The sequence below is a fragment of the Rhamphochromis longiceps genome, linkage group LG19 (assembly GCF_057381845.1).
Source record: "Rhamphochromis longiceps isolate RC_006_pf linkage group LG19, R_longiceps_female_GT1.1, whole genome shotgun sequence".
Lineage (NCBI taxonomy): Eukaryota > Metazoa > Chordata > Actinopteri > Cichliformes > Cichlidae > Rhamphochromis > Rhamphochromis longiceps.
In genome coordinates, this window is record NC_140575.1 from 2486032 (window position 1) to 2505421 (window position 19390).

At 39.6% G+C, this 19390-nt stretch overlaps 1 protein-coding gene across 1 annotated transcript in view; it reads right to left on the reverse strand.

Annotated features, from left to right (window-relative positions):
- Nucleotides 1–19390, reverse strand: part of nrxn3a (neurexin 3a) — a 205153-nt gene that overhangs the window by 53819 nt on the left and 131944 nt on the right. The window contains 8 exon segments of the mRNA XM_085390811.1: nucleotides 4439–4558; nucleotides 10423–10596; nucleotides 12509–12699; nucleotides 12956–13216; nucleotides 13302–13422; nucleotides 13705–13824; nucleotides 17086–17112; nucleotides 18846–19049. Coding sequence (XP_085246937.1) covers nucleotides 4439–4558; nucleotides 10423–10596; nucleotides 12509–12699; nucleotides 12956–13216; nucleotides 13302–13422; nucleotides 13705–13824; nucleotides 17086–17112; nucleotides 18846–19049 — 1218 coding nt within the window.

Genomic DNA, 19390 nt, shown 5'->3' on the forward strand with positions numbered 1-19390 from the left:
AGTGAAATCTTATGTTGAGAATTCTTCAAACAGAGTCCTTCAATAGCAGCATCCTTCCTAATGGCTGTGGCAAGGGGTTCCATAGCCAGGGCGAATAACAAAGGGCTCAGCGGACAGCCCTGCCGACTGCCACGTTCAATACTGAAATTGTCCGACCTATAACCATTGGTAATCACTGCCGAAAGAGGGGAAGTATAAAGGATCTGAATCTATTTAACGAAGTTGTCACCTAAACCAAATTCTTGAAGTGTGAAAAGAAGAAACGGCCATTCCAGACGGTCAAAGGCCTTTTCAGCGTCAAGTGAGATGACTAGAGCCTCAGGGTTAAACAAAGATGAGTGCTGAATAATGTTAAGTAGGCGCCTCACGCTATGTGTGGAATACCGCCCTCGTATAAAACCAGTTTGATCATTCTCAACGATCGAAGGTAGTATTGGCTCAAGACGTACAGCCAGGACCTTAGCAAGTATCTTCAAATCAAGATTTAAAACAGATATAGGCCTATAGGAGGCGGATTCTTCTGGAGGTTTCCCCTTCTGCAGAATTAGCGAAATATTAGCCTCCATTAAGGAGGGGGGGAGAGTGCCTGCCTCAAAAGAGGACAGAAGCATCTTATACAGTGGGGAAGTCAGAATCTTACTAAATTTCTTAAAGAATTCCCCCGTGAACCCGTCTGGACCCGGGGCTTTGTTATTTGGAAGCATCTGAATAACTTTCAAAATTTCACTTTGCGTTATAGGTTTACATAAATCATCCCTTTGGATTTCAGTAACTTTAGGTAAATTTAGTCCTAAGAAGAAGTGATGCATACCTTGTTCCAATGTTGATTTAAACTGGGAGGTATATAACCGCTTATAAAAAGTTTTAAAAGTATCATTAATAATTACATTGTCATATTTAGGTAAACCAGATGAGTCTCTAACACATGGGATATTACAACCAGCACCCTTATTATGAAGAAGATTGGCCAGATAGCGGTTAGGTTTATTAGCAAACTCATACAACCTCTGCCTCATGAAGAAAAGAGATTTCTCAGCCTTTCTTGTCAATAGTGCCTCCAAAGCTGTTTTAACCACCTGAATTTCATTCCTTAATTGCTCTGAAGGTGATTCATTATGTTTAGCTTGCAGTTCGTGCAATTCCAGTTCTAATATCCGTTGTTCCATCTGATTTTTCCGCTTCAGGCCTGCTGAATATGATATAATCAGTCCACGGGTGTAAGCCTTCAGGGTGTCCCAAAGCAGGCCTGGAGAAACTTCAGGGGTTGCATTGACCTTTAAAAAATGTTCAAGCTGATCATTTAAAAATGTTTCGAACCTTGGGTCGTGAATCAAAAAATTGTCAAATCTCCAGGTATGAGACCGAGGGACAGGATTTAGATCGCTTAGCTGAACAAAAACCGGCGCATGATCTGATATAATAATATCGCCTATTGTACATCTCAAAATGTTTCCCAGTGATCGTTTGGGGGTGAAAACGAGATCGATCCTACTACTTGTTCTATGAACACCGGAAAAAAAAGTAAATTCTTTATCGTTAGGATGAAGAGTCCGCCAGGTATCAACCAGATCAAGTTCGTTACAAGTATCTAAAAGTGCTTTGGCCCTTGTAGACATTTGAATTTGTTTAGGAGGGGATCTGTCCTTAGTTGTAGAAAAATAACAGTTAAAATCACCGGCTATCACAGAATTATCACAAACCCAATCAGAAAAGGAAGAGAAAATATGAGCAATAAAGTCGCTAGACTGTACTGGCGGAAAGTAAATATTCAGAAATGACACCGCCTGACCACCTAGGGTGCCTTTTAAGGAAACATATCTACCAGACTTATCACAAATTGTTTGGTCAACTGTCAGCGGTAGGTGTTTATGTATTAAAACGGCTACACCGCGGCTCTTACTCGTAAAGGAGGAACTAAAAACTTGACCGACCCAATCACGTTTCAGTTTTAGATGCTCCTGAGGAGACAGGTGAGTTTCTTGCAACAAGGCAACATGTACATTCTCCCTCTTAAGAAAGCTCAATATTTTTTTCCCGTTTAATAGGGTTATGTATACCTCCTACATTCCAGGAACAAACATTTAACATTGAATTATCACTTATCATACAACATTTTAAATAAGCATGGAACCACGCTCAGGTGACCAAAGCATAGCTGATATGTAGGGCTCCCAAACACTGCTCTACAACACCAGTGGCAAGTAAAATACACATAGAAAAACAAACGTACTGCTTTGCTAACAATTAACAAAAAACTATTTACAAGAAACAGAACCGTCAAGAAACCAGTGAGTATGGAGGTCAGACAAAGGTCTCCAACGCCCAGCAGGGGGCGCAAGCAAACTTTCCAACTTGGACATAGAACGATGCTGGACCAGAGTACGAGTCTTTTCTCAATCAGTAACGTGAAACAGTTGCCCGCCCGCAGCTAAAACAAGGATTCGGATTATAAATGGCTAAATAAAATAGTCTATGTGTATGGGGTTATTATCTCCACACAGACCCGAAAAGAAAAAAAAGGAACCAAACAGAAAAAATAACAATAATAATAAACAGGGAAGGAAGAAAAAAAAAAAAAAAGGAGGAGGAGGAGACGAGGGATTGGCGAATGCCTCAGGTATGGGACAGGAGCACAGATCAACAGTCCACTGGAGCCACCGAGGATGAGCGCGGCCCCGCCCCTTGAGGTACGTTATCCAGGTAAGCTGAGACTGCTTCTGGAGATCTAAAAGATTTCTCCTGGCCATCGATCTTGATCCTAAGGACAGCCGGGTACATCATAGCGAAGGGGACACCCATCTCTCTAAGGCGTTGTTTGACGTGGTAGAATCCCTGGCGTTTCTTCAGAACAGCGGCGGAGAAGTCCTCGAATATCATAATAGGAATGCCATTATGAAATAAGGACTGCTTCCTCCTAGCCGCTTGCATGATCCGTGCTTTATCCTGGAAGTTGTGGAGCTTTATGATGACCGCGCGGGGTCGCTGGGCACTGGAAGGGAGGCGTGCAAGCACCCGGTGGCAGCGATCGATTTTAACAGCGCCGCCCTTGAAACTCACAGCCACCAACTCCGGTAACCACGTTTTGAAAAAAGACACAGGGTTGGTACCTTCACTGCCTTCGGGTAGCCCAATAACACGTATGTTACACCGTCGGCTCCTGTTCTCCAAGTCATCAATCTTATCCAAAGCGGCCTCCAGCTTGAGCTCCACTTCAGAAATCTTGGCGCCATATCCCGCTGTAACATCTTCCTGCGTTGATATACGTGCCTCTGCCTCCTTCATTTGAACATCCAATGCAGAAATGTTAGCTGCGCATGTTTCCAGTCTTTTCAGAACTGGATCAATCTTCTTCTCAAAGGAGGCCTCCACCGCCCTCAGCACCTCCACCGATATCCTCTCCACCAATTTGTCGACGTCCATTCGGTCGAGAAGTGGGAGCGACTGGGCCTCCGCCATAACCGCTACAGCATGATCGCTGAGCGGAGGGTGATTTCCTCCGGATTTGCCCGGTTTCGACCCAAGGTTGAGCTTCTTCTGGGTGCTTGGCATCGTACGAAGTTTAAAAGTCGAAATAAACAGAGACTTTAACCAAATAAGACATATAAAGGCCTAAACAAATGCCAAGCTGCGGGAGCGGGCGAGAAACACAGCTACTCCGCCATTGACGTCACGTGACCCCCCCACTAATCTGTTTTAAGATTAATAAGAGAATTAGCAGCAGACTATTTGGTTTCATACTGATATGTTAGCGTGTTTGCTGGCACGGTCAGATGCACTAGTGTGTTTGACAGTTTTGTTCTGTACCCTAGCAGCACTGGAGTTACATTATTTTGGTTTAGCACCACGGATGAATGTATTGGGAAAGAACATCCTCTTCAGAGACTGAATGAGTTTTTTTTTACAACCGACTCTTTCATCTATTCACCACTTGTGAACACAACTACAAGACTAGGAGTTTGCTCTACTCAGCTTTTCTCAGCAGCTTGGAAATTGTTCTTTGTGTCTCACATCCACACAGATACTGTTCAGCAATTTCACAGAGCTTGTTGTGGAAATGTCTTCCCAAATAATTTTGCTTAATATCTTGCTGCACATCAAGCACACACGCAAGCCGGTAAACAAAGAAACATGTCCACACAATGTTAAATCCTTCATTTTTGTCCATGATTTTTCTTTGTAATTGGAATCCATAGCTAGGAAGACTTAATACTAAGCATACATCAGTGCCACTCACCACCACTAAGGTTCAGCTAAATTAATATTTAGTGTATAGGCTACATATTTCTAAGAATATAAAGCTGACTTGCAACATGTGTATTAATATGCAGTCAACACATTGAATGTTCTCCATTTTAATTTTTTTCTTGAATCTCACATTTGTCACTCACTGGTCACAAAAAAGTGATATTGTATGAATGTGACATTAGATTTTACTCACGGTCATTGCATTGTGTGCCGGTGTATGAAGTCATGGAGCAGTCGCAGGTGTAGTTCTCCCACTGTTGAATGCAAATGCCCATGTTGGCACAGGAATCCTCTTGGCAGGTAGTGCTGGGTCCTGGGGATCAGACAAAAGAAGCAAACACAAAACTGGCAAAACTGGCTTCAGTTCAGTGTTGCAGCTCAAAATATGTATATGATTCTCCTATACTAAAGAATGAGAGGAACGGTTTATGATCAGGGTACAGAAACAGTGGTACTGAAGAGGACTCATCTTCTTATGGCCACTGACAGAGGACTCACCTCTGTGCGTGTGCTGCCTCAATGCAGCATTCATTACCACTGACCACAATACTTTAGTACAGAGATTTGAAGCAAATCTATTGAATAGTTTACATTTTGTACATGTAAATGGGAAGTCTTCACACACTCAGGGTAATTACGGAGCTACTCAGTGTTTTGGTCCTGGGTAATTTAAGAAATACTTACATTAAAGCTATGTATCAGTTAGTTTTGAGTTTAGTAGTCCATAGTTTTTTCATTTATATTTTAAGTTCTTGATTCTCTTCCGTGCCCAGTCTGTCCCATTCTTGTCTTTGTCTCATCATCGGTGTCTCCTGTGGAAGTGATTTGTGTCCCCATGTCTCTCTGGTCTCTCCCTGTTCTCTCTCCATACTTATCTAGTTCATAAGCCTTCCTAAAAATCCCTACAAATCTTAGAAATGTGGTTTTTAAACAGATACATACTTGGCATTAGGTTTCACTCTATTATTGCTGGGTCTTTATCTTAAAATATACAGTGATCAGGCATACCATTATGATCACCTGCCTAATATTGTCTAGGTCCCAGTCCAATGAAATGGTGTGCATGGTCTGCAACAATGCTTAGCAGGACCCAAGGTCTCCCCAAACATTGCCCAGAGTATCACACTGCCACTGCTGGCTTGTCTTCTTCAGCTGTCAGGTGTTCCCCAGGTAAGCAACACACGCACCCGGCCATCCATGCAATGTAAAAGGAAACATGATTAATCACACCAGGCTACCTTCTTCCATTAGTTAGGGGTACAGTTCTGATGCTCGTGTGAACATTGTTAGTGGACAGGGGTCAGCATGGGCATGGGTCTGCAACTATGCAGCCCCAAACACAGCAAACTGCAATGGACTGTGTATTCTGACACCTTTCTATAATAATCAGTGTCATTTTTCAGCAATTTGAGCTACAGTAGTTGATCGGTTGGACTGGAAAACATAGGCCACCCTTCATTTTTCATGCACATTAGAAATATCCTGTCTCAGAGTTACGCTGAAAAACTAGTTCATGCATTTATTACTTCTTGGCTGGACTAATGTAATTTATCCTGTATTGGCTTCCATTCATTGGCCCCAGATCTAAATGCTGCTCCTCACATACAAGGTCTTAAATAATCAGGCCCCATCTTATCTTAATGACCTTGTAGTACCATATCACCCTATTAGAGCACTTCGCTCTCGCTCTGCAGGCCTACTTGTTGTTCCTAGAGTATTTAAAAGTAGAATGGGAGGCAGAGCCTTCAGTTTTCAGGCCCCTCTTCTGTGGAACCAGCTTCCAGTTTGGATTCAGGAGACAGACACTATCTCTACTTTCAAGATTAGGCTTCAAACTTTCCTTTTTGCTAAAGCATATAGTTAGGGCTGGACCAGGTGACCCTGAATGACCCCTTAGTTATGCTGCATTAGGCTCCTGGGGGATTCCCATGATGCACTGGGTGTTTCTTCTTCACTCACTATGTGTTAACAGACCTCTCTGCACTGAATCATATCTGTTATTAACCTCTGTCTCTCTTCCACAGCATGTCTTTATCCTGTCTTCCTTCTCTCACCCCAACCAATCACAGCAGATGGCCCCGCCCCTCCCTGAGCCTGGTTCTGCTGGAGGTTTCTTCCTGTTGAAAGGGAGTTTTTCCTTCCCACTGTTGCCAAAGTGCTTGCTCATAGGGGGTCATATGATTGTTGGGGTTTTCTCTGTATGTATTAGGGTCTACCTTACAATGTAAAGCGCCTTGAGGCGACTGTTGTTGTGATTTGGTGCTGTATAAATAAAATTGAATGGAAATTGAATGCGCATCACTGAAGTCTTGGCTGCCCATGAACAACCTGTCTGTCACTGCTGTTCCTTCCTTGGAAAAACTTTTGATAGATACCACTGCAGAGTGAGAACAAACTACAAGAGCTGCAGTTTAGGAGATGCTCTGACCATATCATCTAACCATCACAATCTGGTCCTTGCACTTGCTCCTTAAAATATTATCTATATATCTCTCACTCAATAATAGGTGCCAGAATAACGTGATCATCAGTGTTATTCACGTTACCTGTCAGTCATCATAATGTAATGTCTTATGGCTGTTAAAGTCCATGTGGTGACTGTTGTTGTATTTGGCATTATATAAATAAAATTGAATAAAACTCAATACTGAATTTTGATTGGACTGAATTGGTAAAAGATCATTCAACTGCTACAGTTATCCCTAAAAATCTTTTTCTCATTGGAATGTGGCAAAATGTAGTTATTCTTTAAATAAACTACACTATTTTATATTTGAAATGAAGCATAGTACATTTCAGTTATTTCTGTTCAGACTTTCTGTTTGGCTGTTCTCTATGCATCAGTTTTAACGGCTGAGCTAGTTCATGTTTACAGGAGAGCTGAAGCCCATTCCAGCTGCCATGGTAGACGCGTGTGGACAGGCCATTAGTCTACTGGACTAACGTGGAGAGACAAACAATCATTCATGCTCACATTCACACTGACAGCCAATTTAGAATCATTAATTAAACAGGCATGCATGTCTTTGGACTGAGAGGAAGGTGGAGTACACAGAGCAGGAGGAGAGGCCCAGCCAGACCTTTGTGCTGTCAGAACGCGACTGTGCCACTATAACAATGTGTCATCGATAACTCTGTGAATGTTAGGATGATAATGACAAATAAAGAGCAACGAGACGTTTTGTTAAACTGCTTTGTGTGCTGTTGTTTGTATACTTTGGTTACTCACACACATTCATTTGTTTGGGAAATTATTGTTTATTTTTTATAACTTGAATGGTTGGTTTGCAATGATACTGAACAAAAACTTATTGTTATTCGACCTCAAATCCGGAGACTTACCTCGTCAAAGGTGCTCAGTTAAAGGAGGTATTCGGGACAAAGTCATGTTGACCGTCGAGGGGGGATTGTTTTAAACGTTAGCTTATAAGAAAATCCTAAAGCTCAGTTTTGATGCTTATTTGCTGTTTGTTAGCAGTGCAGCATCGCCCTCTAGTGACGGCAAAATGTATTGCTGCAGTCTGAACTCCCTAATTACAGATGGGCTTCGATATAGGCAACAAACTTACAAACAAACAAACAAGAAAAACTTTTAATGTGATGAAAGCTTGTAATGAAATTACAAACAATGAAATTTCAAACAGTTTAAAAGACTGTTGAGCTGATCGTGGTGTATTGCAAAAGAAAAAGAAAACCATACAAAAATCATACAAACACACAAAAATGCCATGGACAAGACCAACAAACTGCGATTGATGAAATTTTATTTGGAAAAATAAATTAATCAACCGATACTTTCTTGCGCTGCATACAGTACAATGAAATAACATTGTTTTCATTCTGATTCAGATTGTTATACCAAGGACATATACCGTTTCTTTTCTACTAAAATGAAATGTCAGCTAGCACATTTATTGGTTTAACATGGGGCTCTTTAAATAAATGTTCCATGAAAAACAAAAAGTACAATACATACATTTCCAACTCAATGATATGGCAGGCATAAGAAAAACTGCTGTATAGAAAATGATGTCCATGCAAACAGATTGTGGAAGATGGCCCATAAAACAGCAACAAATAAATAAGTGAATAATAAAAATGCACAACTTTTACAGGAAGATGGAAACATTTTGTCCACAATGACATTTGTTTTCTTGTGCAAAATGTTTCAACGGCCCATTTTGGTGTAGCTACACAGAACATGTTAAAACCTTTGGCAAGTTTGTCTTTGTGAACAAAGGTCTGTGTGAACTGAATACCAAATATAGCCTGATGCAGAAATAATGGCAAGATGTAAAACTGCACATCCTACAAATAAAGATATAAACTATTTTTTGAAGTAGTTACATTGTTATTTGCTTTGTACTTCTGCAGCTGACCATTTGTAAACCCCGGCTACCTCAAACAGCAGTAGTCTAACAAAATAAATGTAATAAAAACAGTGATTCCCATCGAAAGTGCCAAATATTATTCAAAAGAGTCACATAAATTTTGAGCTTTGATTTTTATAATAGATATATAACAGCTTGATCTCTTGGTAAAGTGTGAGAGTCATGAAAAAACAACTTAATGAGAATGTTTTAACCAAAATCAGGACATTGTTACTACGCAACCACAGCCAAGATATTTTCAGTCCAGTTGCCACAGGTGTATCTAATCAAGCACCAACCATCAGATCTGTATTTACAAACGGCAGTGAAAGAATGGGTCATTCTGACAGCTCACCGAGTTCAAGCATGGAAATGCAATCGGATACGAGCATTTGAAGTCAGTTTGTGAAATTTCTTCCCTCCTGGATATTCCATAATGAACTGTGGTGTTGTGATGGTATTATTCCAAAGTGGAATCATTTAGGAATCCTAACAAGTCAGCCACAGAGTGGCAGATCATGTAAAGGTGCCATGCATTGCTGCGTCGTAAGTGTGTAAGAGTCTCTGCTGACTGACTAACAGTTTCAGCCTTGCCCATCAACATCGGCACAGAAACAAAGGCGCTTCATGGCATAGGTTTCCATGACCAAGTACCTCCTGTACTTGTAATGTGTAGCCGCCCCTGTACTTTTCTTCATATGGTCTATTTACATGTTCATGGCAGAACATACACAGTGCAGACATAAAATATGTTTTCTTGTTGCTTAAGTTTCAAAGGCATGTCGACTGTCATATAAAAAAATCTACTTGGGTCCATGTCCAATGTTTCGCCTAATGCTATTCCAAATATAACATTTCCTTGTAACATACTCATTTCAGTGCAGTAATGGGATACATTACTTTCTGTTGTCCTATCTTGTTTGGTGGCCCCAGTGAGGATAAAGATTTTTGCAGATGTAACAATAACCAGGGCAAACACAAAAGTAATGATAGTTATGGTTACTGTAATGAATCATCTATAGAGAGTACAAAAAATGAATAAAGTAATAGAAATGATGATAGTTAATGACCTCAACAATGATGTACACAAAGAAATAGTTGTCATTTTGTCACCATTTATGACAGTGCTCTGAGACCAGAGAGAACTTTATTTACTGTGTAGCATTGTCTCATCTGAATCCATTACTCTGTGGGCTTTAAAGGTTGAAATGGATGTAAACAATGATCCACTCAGGACTGACACATCATTGGCATCGTGACACAGGACAGTGTTCAGCATATGTAGTCAGAAGCATTGTAGCCAACTCTCAGAGTTAGTGTAAGTGAAGAATAACGTGAGTATGTTGAAGGAAATGTAAATGTAGTGACTCTCTCTGTCTTTTGTCCTTTTACTGACATACCTGAGCCAGCACCCATTAGAATCTGTTTTTGTTTTGAATCAGTTATAAAACTTAATATTCATATCATTCAGAAAAAAAACTTTACAAAAGCATCATAGATTAAAAAAAATAAGAGAGGTAATCTTTGCATTAGCAAAGGCTGCATAAATAGTGATGATGAAGGCTCTGTAAGGAGGCGACCGATGTGGCCGATAACTTGGTTTTGTACGAGGAGCTGATTTGATCAGAATTCTAACAGTGAATAAGTGAGGCAACAAATACAGTTAATAAGACGAAGCGCCTTCCATATGGTCTCATGGATGCAGAGCTACTGTTTGCATTGAGCAGGAAGAAAGGGCTGCTGGAGTTGGAGTTGAAGTTTGTGTTGTAGTAGTCTAAATCAGGCTGAGATTTGAGGGACGGTGTACCTTCACATCCACGTTCAATCTGCCCGCTGCGAAACAATGCATCGTTGAGGAGATCCGGAAGACGACCATTGAGGTCCACTGACGCCAAACAGCCCTGGAAGCCGTCTCTGGAAGCCACCAGTTTAGGCAGGTTGCCATACATGCCTGGACCCAGTCCAGCAATGAACAGATCACCTGGGGCACAGAAAAAATGTAAAAGTGCAGGAGAACATTATCTTTAAAAATATTATGGATATTTATAGAAAGATTTGTGTTGAAATCTTTTCAGATCTAAACGACATCAGGACAAACAAAACAGAACTTTTAATTAATCACGAAACCGAACTAAAGAGAGCGCACATATCACACAGGCTTTTCCTCTTGACAGCTGTACACGTACGTGGATTTTTATTGTTGTTGTTGTCTGAATACAACGCTGGCTGATTTGCAAATGTATGCTAATTATTCACCTTCTTATTGCTTGAGCACACAAACTATTTTACTGTTGCATTACTGGGAACACCAGAAAGATCCGTCTGCACTGTCTTGTTAAGTCTGATGCAGTTATTGGGGGAGGTTTTAAAAAATAAATTTCCTCTATCCAAATCGATTTTAGTTTAAATAAAGTGAGATCGATTCACTAAATCCTGAATCAATATTTCAATATAAAAGTATTTTGTCAGAATCTCAGGTTAAAGCTCACAAAACTATTTCAACAACCACCAAACAGCTAAACAGTAAATGAGAGCAGGTAAACAGATTCCACACAAAGATGTAAAACACAAAGCGTGGATCGTTCACCCGACGCCACGTACACCGACATCTCACAGATTCTGAAGCTGCAGGTTTCGTCACTCTCTGACCAAAACTCGCTGAACCATCAGCAAAACAAAATGATCAAAACTACGCTTCATGCATTTCCTCGTACTTTTGCTGTTTTGCTTCCACCACGATAAAATTGCACTTCAGCTTTCTTTCAGTGTACTCACAGACCAGTTTACCATCAAACGTCTCTGTTGTCTCCATCATTCGCTTGCTTATTACGCACCAGTCTGCTAGTGTGTACAGTGCTGCCGGCCGCTGTTTTTTTTTTTTCCTCAAAAATAGCCTCAGGTAATGTTCACATGTTGTATCATAGTTTTCTTTAGGTTTTGTTCTACTGCAGAATATTTTTAAGGTTATAGGCCAGAAAAATCTGCTTGTTTTTCTGTTTTATCCTCAGTTACTTTGACACAAAGGCCTCTGCTGTGATGCTCACACCTCTGATGAAGTCTCAGCTTTGTTTTTATACATAGATATAAAAATATGGACATGTGCTGATAAATCATCAGAATTCTAATATTTCTGACTGTCTGAGTCAAAACTGAATCGAATCGAATCGGGACCGTCGAGTCAGTTATAGAAATCAAAATCGATACCCAGCCGTGGTAGTTGTTCTCTTCAAAAACCAACTCCTTCATTTCACAAATGCAAACCGGCATCAAGGCACGACTGGGGAATAGTCCTGAAGTATTTCAGTGTCAGTATATTGACCCACACTTCCTGCTGACAACGTCACGCCTAGCATCCATGAAAAGATTAAAGGTAAGTTAGAAGTAAGTAGTAAGCTGGCTGACCAGTTGGCATCAAAGGATGTACGCCATGAGCCCATCCTCCACACAATTAGTCATTAATATTTGGCAGTCCTAAACTTTAACTTCAAATTTAACTAAGTCAACAGTGATCATCGTCATCGTTCTGATTTATATCCCCAAGGTTACAGCATGCTCCACAAAGTGTCAAAAACTGGGCTTGAAGGCGCGCTGCACACACAGCTAAGAGGATTGTGCATCTATAGTCCTGAAATTGAAGCAGCTTGAGTAGATCGTAATAAAGTTTATTCATAATAATGATAATAATAATACATTTATTTATAGGCATCTTTTAAAACCCTCAAAGGGCTTGAGGTATGGTTTGTGTGTCTCCTGCCAAAATGAAACCAGGAAGCTTTTGCATGTCAGGTAAAATGTCTTAACCACTATACCACAGAGCGAAACACTCGTTTCTTATCAGTGCAGCAAACAACCACTATATCTAAATGAAAAACTGAGTCATATCTTGAGTGTACCTTTAAGGTCCAGATTCTTGGCACCATTGATACTCTGACTAGTGGCTGTAGCATCTACTTTCAGCGTATGGGTGTTGCTGTTGTCTCGGGTAATAGCCACATTGTGCCACTGATTGTCATTTAGTGCCCTTTCACTTTTTCCCTTGATGAGGTTGGGCCCATTTCCAAGGTCAAAAACATAGTGTATGTACCTACAAGAGAAAAATCACTAGTTATATGGGTTTAACAACAAAAACAAGTGTGAAATAGCAATACAAACATCTGCTATTTGCAAATTAGTAAAAATATAACAGAAAGATGAATTTTATCCTATAATGAAGGTTCGGCCATGATCAGGATATCAGACTTTTGACAAAAATGTGTTTGTTCGTTATTCTTATTGGAACACAATAAAATCAACCAACCATTAACAAAAGTTTAACAGGTATCCTCTAAAGGAAAGTTTACCCTTTAACTAGTTCCACAGCAATGAAATCATTGCCGTCTCCAGAGTTGAAGAGTATGAAGCCATCTGGTGAAGTGGTCTTGAACTGAAAGAAGAGGTGCATGGACGTGTAGGCCTGTAACGTGGCCAGGCTGAGATAGCTGCTCTTGGATTTGAAGGTGACAGGGTCAGCGATAATGGAGCGAATCCCAAAGCGGGCATTGAGCTCACAGTAATCAATGTCACCATTCTTGCATAAGTCAATGTATAGCATGCCGTTAAATCTGAGAAAAAGAAAAGAACATGTGGGCAAAAATAAGGAAACATTTTTAAAAATCTACAGAATATTCATCTTAGAAGTAGAAATACCTTAGGCTCTGGAGGTGACCAATAAAGCTGGATGGGATGCTAGAAACAAATCGGCGCTCTGTCATTATGCCTGTTTCGATGTTATGGAACTCCAGACGAGTGTGGTCACCCACCATTTGGCCTGGAGACGGGGAGGGTGGAGGGGAAGGGTTGAAAGAAAGACAAAAAACGAAAAGAAAAGAGAACACCGTCTGACACTAACACAAAAGGGCTGATTTAAGGAGAAAATTACATTACACAGTATTAGATGAATGCAAACTGACACTAATGGGTACATGTGTACTTGCTTTTTTGGAGCAGAATTACACACTGACTTTAGTGTTTATGGCGAGATGCTGTAGCATGGTGGAATAACACTGACAAAGACATACTAAGAATATTTCCAGTTGATGGAGGCAAGTACCTTCTGCTACATCATCGTCAACCGTTAGCTTGTAGGTTTTGCCACGACGCACCACACGCACTGTATGCCATTCATTATCATTGAGCTTTTGCCCAGCATACAGGGTCTCCGGTCCCTTGCCTGAGAACAATGGTCAGTCACAAAGTTAAGGACATCCTGAGAGCCTAAAACCAAACCTTTGCTTCCCACCAGTGACAATAGGAACATTTACAGGTCTTCCACAACGTGGTTAGTGGTTTAAAAATGAGGGAAAAATTGGATTGAAATTAGATCTGATGGGAAACAAAGGTTTGATATAGTCATTCATTTATTTACACAGGGTAAATGATATGAGCACAGATGTCAAACATCTGTGCTCATATCATTTACCTGACTGCTAAGCAGTAGAAATAATTGCTTTTACTCATCATAGAGTTAAAGAAATCTTCCTGTCATTCCTTCCATGTTCTGCACTGCTTTTTTATCTTCATTTCTTAATCTCCTGCTCCAATAACAAAATGCTATTAACATGACCAGTGTTATATGTTTGTGTTCAGCAAACATTAGGGCTTTATATCAGTGGTGCCCAAGCCCCGGGCCACGGACCGGAGTCGTTTGGTACCGGGCTGCCAGAGTCGAGGCTCAGGTGCGAAATTCATGCTTTTCAGGGTTTTTATCGTTTTTTATCGTTTTCAGTGTTAACAGGGTTTTTTCCCGTGTGAATCAATTTTTTTTTTTTTTTTGGTAACAGTACTGGTTTTATTTTGTTGTATTTATACGCAAAACCTTAAAGGCCGGTCCGTGAAAATATTGTCGGGCATAAACCGATCCCTGGCACAAAAAAGGATGAGGACGGCTGCTTTATATTATTGGAAACCATTTCTTCAGCCACACCTGATCTCAGGGCAGGAGGAGAACTATTCTTTCCTTTTAGAAAAGTATGAAACTACTTCAGGTTAGAAAACAGTCATGAGATTTAAAAGAAATTAGCACTGATGTGGAAAACAGGTTGGTCATACAGTTTTATTCATTTATCTTTAAATTAATTTAAGCATTTTCTTCTTTACATTTACATCATTTACATCAGCGATGCCACACATGGAAATGCAGAGGAAAGTGGGGTAAGGGTAAATTGATGCACCACCTGTATTTTAGCAATCACAGGCAGATTTTATAAAAAGATGTGTTGCATCATAACAATCCAAAACTAAAATTAATATTTTGTATGCATGTGAGACATGGTGGCATTTATGTCACCAGCATATGTCAAAGTCTGTAATTATAGAACTATTTGCAGTATTTTGTGGCAGTCGAGGCGGTGCACTGAAATGTAAAAAAGAAAATTAAAGAAAAGTTTAACTTAGTTTGAGTCTTCAGTCTTACTCTTTCACAACCGTAGACGAGAAACGTAATTATATTTTTCCATGGTTGCTGGACCAACCTATCCTTTGCTCAAGCAGCTCCAAGAATTTGGTGGACCTCATATATTTAATTGTTTATTTGAGTGACTGGAAGTGGATAGCTAACATCCCATCAATGTGTTTAATGCATGGTGCTACAACTTTTGGTATCGATCCAATACCAAGTAAATACACAAGTAATACAGATGCCAACACTGTGAACCTATAAAGACAGATTATGTAGGCAAGTTGGCGAGAAGTTGATGAGATTGATCATCATCAATTTTCAAGAAGCTGTCTGAAACGTGGGAAACAATTGTGTAATATTATCAATATTAATATTAGTTTTTAATATGTACATTCTTTGAGTATTTAAATTAAAATCTAAATTGGGTTAAATCATTTTGATTACATCTTTAAGCTGATCGAATCTCCATTACCCCATTATGAGTAAAAGCAATCGTAGTGATCTTGGAAATGACTGTAAAACAGCAACAGACACACTATAAGTAGAAAGAGCTTAATGATTCATCACAGCTAGCCTGAAAAATGCTTAGAAAGTTCCCTAACATGACAAACTATCCTGCGAACTAGTTTCCTCTGAAAAACACGCTTTCTTCAATAAATAGTCAAATATTACATTTAATTAAAAGACTGTTTGATTTTTCAGTCTTTTGAATCTGGGTTTGTGTTAGGAGTGTAAAGTACACCCGTTGTCAGTCAGTACTCAGCTAGTTGTCATTAGCATGCATATTACTTATGGAAACACAAATTTCAGTTTAAAAAACTGTCTCGTTGTACAGAAAAAGTAATGGACTGAAAATGTCCACCTGATGAAACAACATGTGAATTTTTCCTTGGATTTATATTTCTCTATTAGTGTGCTTTGAAAAATAAGGAGTGATAGCTCCTAGTTCTACATGGGTTTTATCATAGCATTATTATGGATATTATCAATGTTTTAACAAACACTCAAATTCAAAATGATTCACAAAATTCAATTTTTATGGTTACATCGTTTAGCTTGTCAAGTTTTCCCCTGAAATAAGGCTTTAATATTTGGTGTTTATAAATTCCTCACATAAAATCAAAGGTAGTTCATGAGCACTCATGTGCTGGGCATGAACGCTTACACACCTAATTACTTTAGTCCCTTTAGTTTAAATCTGAGTGCTTTCAGTCGTGTTCCACTGAAGACAGAGGCTTGTATGATTTAGTCAAGTTCATCATTTTGGTGCTAACCAATAATGACAGATTAATAATAATCGTTTAATAATAACTTACCTTGTTCAGTGTCATTTACCTACATCAGTGTTAACTTCAGGCTATTACTGCACTCTTTAGAGAACAATATGTACTAACTTACAGCTAAAGCACAAGCTCTACACCAGCAATTTCTATTGGTTTGCTACCACAGAACATAACAGTTACTCATCCTTTTCATACATTCTTACCAAATTTCATATTTATCTTCATCTAATTTTAATTTCCATCTTGTGAGGTAACACCAAAAGGTTGTTCATCTACCGTACCAGTGTCTCCATTACTGAGGCAATATGGTGCCATAGCGCCAAACTGGACGACAAATGTCAGTAGTACTCTGCTAGTATTGGCTCTCAATTATTATTTCCCACTCTGTACCAAAGAAGGTGGCAAATATAGTGAAATATACTGTATTTACTGTATATTCACGTTTTTTCTCCTAAGGAAGGTAAGAGTAATTTAATCTCATAAAAGCTTCTTTAAATATTGGTTATGTAGAGTATAGAGGAAACAGAAGACTGATTTTATCTGTGATCCTCTGGCATATATAAAATGAGGAATTATGTCATCACCATTTAATTTCACTGAGTCTGTTTCTACTGCTTTATGTTGCTCAAACTCACCCTTCAAATAAGAAGATGTTGGATTTTGAAAAATTACATTTCTTTCTTCTTTAAAAAACAAAAAACATCGATATCATTAACAAACAAAACAAAATGAAACTTGAGTGTTAACTTACTGGAGTTACAGTTTATCCTGATACAGTCTAGATGGGGAAGAATAAATGACAGATGAAATTGCATCCTTCAAGGTTACTGCTGCAGACATCCAAAAACAAAAAATCCACCCTTCCGGGGACGTACACATGCAGTAAGGCAGCCATTTCATCCCATTGGTCTATCTTTAGAATGATCTCTAAGTCAAACAATCATGTAATAAATATAACATGTCATTACTCAATACATTAATTTCTGCTCTTTTGTTAATCAACAGTGCTGTAATTAATAATTGTGCTATATTTACATAAAAATGGCCACTTGTAATACCAGCTACATGGGTTTTCCGACCCAACACTATTTGACTTTGCATTTAAATCAAAGCCTCCGCACCAGTGAAATTGCCTCAGTTACTTAATAAAAACAAACAATAATTATAAATGGATCTGATATTCAAACAGATTTTTTTTTAAATAAACGTTTGTAACTGAGAAAAAGCAAGTTCATTATCTGAACTAAGGCCAGAATAACTGCCGCACACTGCGACAGCGAGGGTTGGTCACCATGTGGCTGGTGGTTTCATGTGTCGTCAACCGCAACAGAAAAGTGGGAGCAAACAGCCACGATCCAGTCAGCACCAGCACCGTGCAGAAGCACAGGAACCCCAAGCATCAAAACTCCTGCTATACTGTTCCTGCATGTCGCTACGCTCCATCAAAGGGTCAGGCTACTAACATTAACACTTAGTACAAAACTACATGGATTAATATGGGATAGAAAGTCATATAAAGTACTGACCAATTGGCGCTTCATTTTTGAAATTAAAAACAAGAGTATGCCTCATAAAATTCATCTAAATGGTATACAACTTCCACCGTTAATCAAACAAGACAAACTGTATGTACGATATAGAACAGACAAAATGCAGTTTGTGACTCGTGTTTCTTTGCCATTTCTTCTTCTTGTCTTTTCTTTTTAACATTGGGGTTGCAGCTAGCTGTAGGTTTTGCTGGGCTCTGTTCTCGGGCTGTTCGCCTGACGGGCCGCAGGCTTAAGGCCTTTGAAGGTGTGAATACCATCTTTTGACAAAGCATGATGGGAAATGGAGTTGATGGGAAAACAAGCAAAAGGAAGACGCTGAAAAACCACAAAATTTAATAACAAAAAGAAACTATCATGAGCAACAAAAAACAAAAAGACACCCAGAACAACAGCAGGGTGACACAGAAATTACCTGATGTCAGACACAAAAATGAAGGTCGTAGAAAGAAAACTTGTTCCTTTTATATCCTATCCTGCTGAATGATGGATCAGTGGTTATTCTTACTACGGATTACATCTGAGAAAATCTCAGCACAGTCTGTTCTTTAAAAAAATAGATAAAATAAAAACAACAAAATGAAACCAGATATAGAACCTGTTTATGATGTGTATTCTACTTATTTTGCTTTTACTGTCTCAAAGGTTCTATAAACAAAAGTGAGTACACGTTTCTGGTTCAAAGGTTTCCAAACATATTTAATAGTGAAGTAAAATGTATGTATTTTTAAATGTTTCCAGTAATTGCTGTCTGGTGATTTATGCACACATTAACAGCCATGCAAAAGAGAACTGATTGCTGTTCTAAAGATGGTTGAAATCTTTGAGGGATCACTGTGATGAGTAACCAATGAAAAGACGAAAAAAAAGAGAATAGAAAAGGAGAAGTTACCGCTCGACGGTAAACCATCTCACAGTGAAGGTGGAGGTGTAGTGGCAGATGGCTGGGTGGGGCATACGATACCTAGATTGACCGTGAGTTTGACGCGACTCCCGTCCAACTCCAGCCGTAGCGTGTCGGCTGAGTCTCGGGAGGTAGTGGCCATGAGGAGACCATAAGCCCGCTGGGAGCGAAACCGCAAAGACACATCCTCAGCTTCAGTATGCATGATGGTCGGCATCACAACCTTCATATACATGCTGCCATCATAGGAGAGGATTGAAGCCTCTGGAAGAGAAAGTCGGGAACAGAAGTAAAATACATTTATGTGTTTTTTTTTCTCTTACTATTGTTCTCCCACAGAAAGGAAGTATGATAAGTCCTCGCCATCAAACTGGTCCTACAAGAGAAAGGCACTGGCTGGAAGGAGCATGCCTTTGTAGTACAGACAGATCCCAAAACCTTGCATATCCCCGGACTGCAAAGTATTACAATGCTCATCGGGCCAGGTGGATATTATCCACCTCTACCAGATTTAACCTCAACATTAGCTATCGACCAAGGTCCTGTAACATCAAACCTGATGTGCTGTCCCAGAAAGTCTGGTCCCCTTTCACTGGACTGCATCA